At 42.3% G+C, this 8,285-nt stretch overlaps 1 protein-coding gene across 1 annotated transcript; it reads right to left on the bottom strand.

Moving 5' to 3' along the window:
- Positions 1 to 989: 989 nt before the first annotated feature.
- LOC139644862 (organic cation transporter protein) lies at positions 990 to 8,285 on the bottom strand. The gene is made up of 9 exons (XM_071520377.1): positions 7,938 to 8,285; positions 7,200 to 7,303; positions 6,110 to 6,264; positions 5,510 to 5,678; positions 4,976 to 5,099; positions 4,593 to 4,699; positions 3,532 to 3,743; positions 2,178 to 2,286; positions 990 to 1,227 (listed from the first exon to the last, which is right to left on the bottom strand). Exons 1-9 carry the CDS (start codon positions 8,283 to 8,285, stop codon positions 990 to 992), a joined length of 1,566 nt encoding a protein of 521 aa, XP_071376478.1.

Raw genomic sequence — 8,285 nt, forward strand, 5'->3', positions numbered from 1 at the left:
GCAATAAATGTAAGAAAAAGTCAGATTGGGTGTACCAGGTATTTTGTGAAGTTGACTTTGTTTAAAAGAAAGCATTTAACTAGGAACAGAACGCACACTAGCTCATGTTTAGGGGGAGTAGGTCATGTCCCATTTTTTCCTGTTGCTCTCTATTTTGCACCACCTAGTCAAGCTGAAGCACCAAAACAAGCAATGCTTGTATTTTTAACCTTTATTTATTCAGCAAATATGCTCAGCAGCTCCCGGTATCACATTCACACAGTTAGGCATTCACACCCGGCAGCTGCCCAGTGCGACCACAGTCTTCTGCTGTCGGCCACTGAGCAGCTCACCTGGAGCATTAGGAGGGTAAGTGCCTTGCTCAATGACACTTGGAGTAGTTTTTGAGGAAAGGGGGCTTCAGGTGGTCCTGAGGTCTTGGTTAAGACTTATGGATGACAGCGGCTTTTGTTGTGGTGAAGCCGAGGCTGTCAAATAGCCTTCCCCAAAGCATCAGATCAGCCGAATCGGTTAAGATTTCTAAACCTGTTTTTATTTATTGGCCTTTCACTTTGTCTGACATGTTCTTCTGTGCTCTATTGCTCATATTTTGTGCTTTTAACTGTGATCTTATTCCCCTTTTGACTTAATTTTGGTGTTTCCCTGTTTTGTAACCCCCCTATTTTATAAAGCACTAGAAACCGTTTTTCTATTTTAATTTCATTATTTATTATAGTTTTTTTATATATATATTTTTGGGAACTATATGTTCCTTATTCTTTTTAAATTCAGAGGACCCACTGCACAAGCATTTCATTGCACTGTTGTTGTGCATATGACAAAGTAACAAACTTGTGAACACCAGGTGATTTCACTGATTAGTTTATCAGTGAAATCAGCGGGTGCAGTGTTTGGTTGGAATGAAAACCTGCACACTTTTGGCCCACTATAGCACATGGTTGCTTATCCCTGCTCTAAGATATGGCCACCGCCAATTAAAAAAACAACCATCATTTAAAAAGAGAAGAGTCAGAGCTGGGGTCGGATTCCTCCACGTCCTCAATGGTGTCAGGCAGCGGCTTATTGGCCGTCTCAGGCAGCAGGAGGGTGAGGGCGGAGCCCAGCAGGGGGCAAAGGCCAAACAGAACCATGGGAGCCTGCTTACTGATCCCCCCCAGGAGGAAGATGATGGGAGCCAGGACCCCGCCCGCCCGGGCACACATGGAGCCTATACCGATCCCATTCTGCCTGTGAGTCAGAGAGGAGTAAGAGAGAGAGAGAGAGAGAGAGAGAGAAACAGAGAGAAAGAGAGAGAGAGAGAGAGAGAGAGATCTGTGAGAAGCACGGTACACTAATACTGAATGTGCTGAATGGGATTTCCCTCCCACGTCTCTAAACAATTAATCATCATCTAAGAAATGTATAATCTTTATTGACCTCTGTCGGCGATCAGTAGGAAGTGCAACAACATTGATACAAATTCCCCCCACCGTGTTTATTGAGAAGAGAGGTGTGATTCTGCATAACATGAGATGGAGACCTGCGGCACTTGAGTGAGGGCATTTGAAATCACTAAAGGAACAAGTCGCTTACCCATTTCCTCAATTCCATAAAGTTCCTTTGTAGAAGTTGATAGTTAGTGCTGACAAGACACCAGACAATAGGTAACAGACTGCCAACTGCTTTTACAGTTATCTGAGCTAAAAAGGCATGATAAAACTGATATGACCCAGGCTTTTTTTTGCTTATCACACCTCGTTCATAACATCTTGTCTTGCCAAAATTTGCTTTTGTGTGTCTTGTGCTTTGTTCTGCTTCCTTGAGTTTGTCTCATATCACTCTAGTTCAGTTAGATCTAGTTAGGCTCATTCTCTGTAAAGTCCTTTGACACATGCTTGTGATAAAGGGCTATAGAAATAAAAACAAACTTGACCTTGAACTTGAACATAACCACAGCTCACTGCATTTTAAAATATCAGCGGTCAAGACAGACTGTAACTGCAAGAGATGCTATCCTTTTGTATAAACAGTGATGTAGAAAGGGTGCAGGGAGGCCTAGTGATTAGAGAGACGGTCCTGTAACAGACAGACTACAGGTTCGATCCCAGCAACAGCAGCAAATCTCATGTCATGATCTTTGTTAGGAAGCAGGAATTTAACCAAGAACGCAGAAGAGGATTTGGGAAGGTAATGCTCACCTGATAACAGTGGGGAACACCTCAGCTGAGTAGACGTAAATAATGGACAGAGAGGCTGTGATCCCAAACTTCCCAACCATGGCCAGGACAGTTCTGATGACAGAGAGGTCTGGAGGAAAAGTCAAAGGTTTTAACACCTGGAGGTAAAGCTCTGTAGATCAGCATCTTCTCCACAGATAGGAAATACCTACAGTTGTGCACTGTATTTCAACACTTCCGAAATATCATGTTACCAAATATTATTGTTGTATTTTGAGCCTATTGGTAAAATTCTTTGTTCGTTCATTCATGGTTCATGTGGGACAGTAGCTTGTATGTTTTTTTGCAGTGATACATGAAATTAAATGCCTCTCCAAATATTCAAATAAAAAAAAAGAATAATAGAATAAAAATATGATGGTGGGACAAGCTAATTACAGTTGGCTTGCCAGTTTATAGCATTATCCTGCTTAATATGTACCATGGACAGTGCCGGTTATTGAATATTAATTAACAAACAATTTTCTGTACTTTCTGGTGATAATACTTAGGATTGTGATAAATAGTCTGCAATGGTATTTTGATGTAAAACTGTGGTATTGTGACCGTCCTAACTGTGGCGTGTTCACTTCCAGCTTCTATCGAGCCTCTTGGCCTGACATCATTCAAAAGCTTGAAAAGGAAATTTTGGCAGTAGTTCAATGGATGTTTCAGCTATAAAGCCTCCTTTTCCAAATTGTGATGTTTTGAATCAAGCACCGAATTGAATTCTTTTCTTGGAGTTGAGCACAGCGCTTCTTGGATCATTCAAAAGCCACGGTTCGTTTACATCAGTAAATACGACCCTCTGATTGAGCTGAGGTGGTTCCACAGGGTGTTTACAACAGTGGCAGGAAACTAACTTATTTTCCCACCTGGCCATGTTCACTATTTTCAGCCAACAGCGAACTATACATACATTGACAGTGGGTGCTGGGTTAAGTGCCGAACATCAGTTGAAAAGTAGAACCTGCACACCGAAGTATTATTTATTGCATGACGACATTTCAATCCATGATGGATCTTTGTCATGTCAAATTAAAATCACCTGTTCATTTGTCCTATATATATAGGCTTCACTGTCACCTGGTATGTGATGTCACTGCAAATAAATAAATACAGGTGACAGGTGAGACTCAACTTTTTAATTTCAGTGAATAGGCCTATATAGGTATATACATGGTAGCCAGGATATATATAGAACCTCCAAATGGATGCTGATGGAGTAGACAAACTTACCACCCACAGCCGAAATGTACCACCATCTGGCTTTTGTTTTCCTTACATGGCCTCTACGGCATGCAGCAGAGCTTTACACAAACATGTCTGTCCGTACCATTAGGGATGAAGATGGTCAGCAGGCAGGCCAGACCCCCCACTGCTAGGAAAGCCAGCTGGGAGAACTTGCGGGAGCGGTTGAGGGTGAACAGGGTGATGGTGCGGGCAGGCATCTCCACCAGGCCAAAGATCATCTGGGTCAGGTAGATGTTCATCCCAAAGTCGGAGATGTTGAGGGACAGGCCGTAGTAGACGAGCACGTTGACAAACCTGGGACAGATTTAGGAGGGAAAATGCTGTTGTAGTGGTGAATAGTTTGCCGTTCTATCTCTACAGATCTGTTAAACTTTCTTCTTCCTCATTTTTGCCAGAGGCATCGCAGACTGAGCCAGAAGATGGAATGGCACAAACAGATAAAAACATTTCTGACAAACACAAATCCTCTGAATATCAGTTAGGCCTTAAAAACGGTCAAGGAACAGTCTGGAATCCCCTGGGGTTGCCGTTTGATTTTTTAATGCTGACTGGTGGGAATACCTTTCTACAATTGTAAAATGATTATATATGTTATTAATAAAATATTGATAATACTATGACTTGCTTCCTTAGTTTACTGCAATGTCATTCACTGCTCTGTGCTGAGAAAGCCACCAAACGATGATATACTCATATTCAAATGTCCCTGTAATGCAGTAAAGGTAATCAGATTACATTCTGGATTTTCAGTAATCTGGTGTATTATGTTACTGCTAGAGTAGTCAGTAATCTGTAATGGATTACATCAATTTCCCTGTCTGTTGTGATCGCTTATCATAAATCTTGACTCTGTATTGCTTTGTTTTATAGGTTGTCAAACCGCCTACAAACTGGTATTGCAATGAGCATCTTTCTGTGACATCTGACTTTCTGTGACTAGCAAAAGATTTGATTTTTATTGATTTTTTGTCAGTCAGCATTTAAGCCTCACTGAAACTGATTTAAAAAGGAAGGGAAAGCTGTGACTTGATTCCACAACATATCACTGCTTTGCCCACAGTTAAAATGAGGCATAGGATCTGCATCTGCCTGCTTCAGTTAAGCAACAACTAACCTGAGTGCTAACAGAGTGCTAATACTTACCAAAGGTAAAAAACAATCAAAGACTGCTTCCTCATTTTTGGGGTTCGAACAAGGTCTATCACTGTGTGTTTTCTCTTCTCCTCTGTTTTCTCTTTGCTTTTATAGGCCTGGCAAAAAAAAGAAGAGTTAGATGGACTTTGGAGTCAGGGTTCTAAAATACGCAACGCACAGTACTGCTACAGTAATTTGCATCTGCAAATTTGGTCAGGCCTAACTAAACGATAATGAAAGTTTTGCAAAATATGCAAAGTAATAAAAGATATCTTCAGCCTCCAACACAGCACTATGTTTGATACTGTTTTACACAAATATTTCGCTCTCACTGCAACTGAAACAGGAGGAACTTGAGTATTGATCAGTGGTGATCAATGAACAAATCCCACCTGGCATATCTCCAGATCTTCGTGGAGAGGATTCCCATTCACCAGAGCCGCTTTTCGGATCAGCTCCCACGCTTCCTCTTTCCTGTCGTTGGCCATCAACCAGCGAGCCGACTTTGGTAAAACCCTAATGATGCAGATACAAGTTGCTCAGGTGACCCACTCATAAACATCGATATATGACCCACAGAGCATCAGTGGGACACCATGGTAGCAAGAGATATACATAGAAATTCACTCCTCCATGAGCCCAAAAGTAGGTCAATGTATTTTACTGTACTGCACTGTGAGAAGTATGAGAGGAATTTGACATCAACATATGTGGACACCATTAAAACATTAGTCATGCATTCTCCACAGATTTTGCTCTAGATCATTGGGGATGATAACACACAAATTTCTTTCACAAATTAGCATTATGATCACAAACAGTTTTATTGAGTTTTTAAGATATTGTAACAGTCATCTCCTGGAAACTCTGAAAAGTCTACTTATCCCATTTTCCAAAGTTGACCAAAGTTGGGTCACATCGCTCACCAGATGTAGAAGATGAAGAGGAAACCAGGTGCTGAGATCGCCAGCTGGAGTTTACGCCAGTCTCTAATGAGGTACGCCAATCCTGCCAGCAGAATGTAGCCGATGCCAAAGAAGTAGTCGGTAATGATACCAGCCAGCATCCGCTGCTTCGATCCCGTCCATTCTGTGCCTAGATGGGACACAAACAGGACAGGATGCATAAATTATACAGCATACTGTATGTACGCACAATAACTATGTAATAAACTACATGTATTAACTTGGATATCAGATTGAATATACACTTTGTGAAAAGAGCATGTTGTGTTCTGTTGTCATTTAAATTCTGTTCTCAAATTCAGTTGCATCTTTGCTCGCCATCTTGCTTTCTTTTTTTTTTGTTTACTTTAAGATGGGATGTTTTCTATGAGTTCCCTTGTTTTTTTAATCAACTGCACAAATTTGTATAATTTCCTATTCTTCTGTGTTTATCAATGTGTAGAGTGTATTCAATTCTGTGTTTTATCACTGAACTTAAAGTAAACTAAACTACTGGTGAGACTTATGTGAAATTGATAAGATACAGAGACAGACATCACGCTGATGTTGCAGGGGACTGACCTAAGACAAATGCATTCATGATGACACCGGAGATGGACGTTCCAACCACAAAGCGCAGCAGAATGTAGATGTAGAAATTAGGAGCGAATGCAGCACCAACCCCGAAGATTGCCTGTATAGCCAAGCTAATGAGGATAATGGGCCTGCGACCGTACCTGTGACGAGAAAAGAAATTTACACAAACAGTTATGCCTCGGTTTGTCCACACTTACTAAAGTGCACTGGGCTGTGTTGTGAAGGACTGGCGTTTAAAGGAAATGTGGCGTAAATGAGGCTCAAGCTTGAAAGTGTTAAAATGCCTCAAATACTTTTGTTATTGGGGGAAAAACATTTTATTCAAGTGATATATCTGACAACGTCTATAATTATCAGTGAATGACACAAGTCTGAGATTGCTGTCTCTTATATGAAACTATACACTCACCGAGCACTTTATTAGGAACACCTTACTACTACTGGGTAGGTATCAGCTTTCAGCTCAATGTCAACCGGCTACCAAAGTGACATCGGCCTCCAGGTTGGTCGTGTTGCATTCTGAGATGCTTTTCTGCTCACCACAGTTGTAAAGAGGTTATCTGAGTTACTGAAGCCTTTCGGTCAGGAGATCAGCAGTTTCAGAAATACTCAAACCAGCCCGTCTGGCACCAACAGCCATGTCAACCATGTCATCTCAGCCATGCCATGGTCAAAGTCACTGAGATCACATTTTTTCCCCATTCTGATGTTTGATGTGAACATTAACTGAAGCTGCTGACCTGTATCTGCATGATCTTATGCATTGCACTGCTGCCACATGATTGGCTGAATGGATAATTGCATGAATAAGCAGGTGTACAGGTGTTCCTAATAAAGTGCTCGGTGAGGGTATGTCAGTCAATGAAGAAAAGTGATAAGACTTAAGCAGGTTTTGAAAATCTTTATATTAAAAACATAACTCTCAGAGCTTGCCATAAAATGTGTACTGACTCAAACTTCAATGACAGTACATAATGGATGATTTAAAATAATGTAGTAGTAAAAAAAAGGAGCAAAGGAGTTAGATCATCCATTTAAAACTGCCCTGAAGATGGATGGATGTTATTAAACTTACTTGTCAGCTAAGCTGCCAAACACCACAGCTCCAACAAGGAGGCCAAACATGTAGATGGAGGAGCTAATGTTGTTCAGGCTGCTACTACCACAAACCAGGTCCCACTGTGAGGAATAGGGAGAAAGGTATTCAGGTTAAAAGTTTTTTCCATTTTGGAAAGTCTACCTGCACTCTGAGTCAGTTTTCAAGCTCAATAGTTTAAAGTCCTGATATCTGCCTGGCTCTAGTATTTTCATATGACATCACATGGCACAAGGCTGGATTTAGACTAGAGAGCCTTTTGTCCTTGAGGTTGTGCATGAGACACTTGCGCTATTGGAGATTCATCTACATGCCACAAAGAGCACTCATATTAATAACACCTGGAATGTCGGAGAGGCCCAGTTATCTTCCTGTCTGCCTCTGACAGAGAAGACCACAATGAAGGCCTCACATTGTGATACATGACAGCATTTTGTCCAATCACGCCACGTTATCGTTCCTGGTAACCACCCCTCAGGTCCACATGTCGCAGAAACCGGCCAGGCTGTGTGGGGAGACCTGGAAGATGCCCACACCACATGACCCAGACATCACTACAGAAAACAGCTGCTACGCCCCTGCAAGCCTCCACATTCCTAAGCTGCATGGAGTCCTCGTGTTAAACACATCAGGTGAGAATTCAGACGTAGGTGTTCACCACCTTTAAGACCCGAATGCAGCGTCTATCAGAGACGGCTGTGTGGATTTCTCACTCACCTCAGTTGCTATGGTGCTGTGGAAGGTCTCCTTGCTGTACTCCCAGCCCCCTTGGCAGCTCCCGGCGCGGTGGCCACTGCCAAGACCAAGAGCACTGCTGTGGTTCAGCTGGTCCCGGCAGGACAGCTCAGGCTGGCCGGACAAAAGGCTGAAGTTGAAGTCTGGAGAGGCCGGAGCACCTGCTGAGGGCCATGTGGAACGGCATAAATGAGGAGGAACGGCCCCGGTGAAGACAGAGGCCAGCATGTGGAACGCCAGAAAGATCTGGGGTAGACAAATCCATATGTACAAGATCTTCTGGAACTTCCCAAAGCCTCCAACAAGACAGAGGATTTCATCAAAATTCAT

The sequence above is a fragment of the Centroberyx affinis genome, unplaced genomic scaffold, assembly GCF_046629955.1.
Source record: "Centroberyx affinis isolate AG114_WGS23_722 - 3 ecotype Tasmania unplaced genomic scaffold, CSIRO-AGI_Caff_v1 ptg000794l_1, whole genome shotgun sequence".
Taxonomy (NCBI): Eukaryota; Metazoa; Chordata; class Actinopteri; order Beryciformes; family Berycidae; genus Centroberyx; species Centroberyx affinis.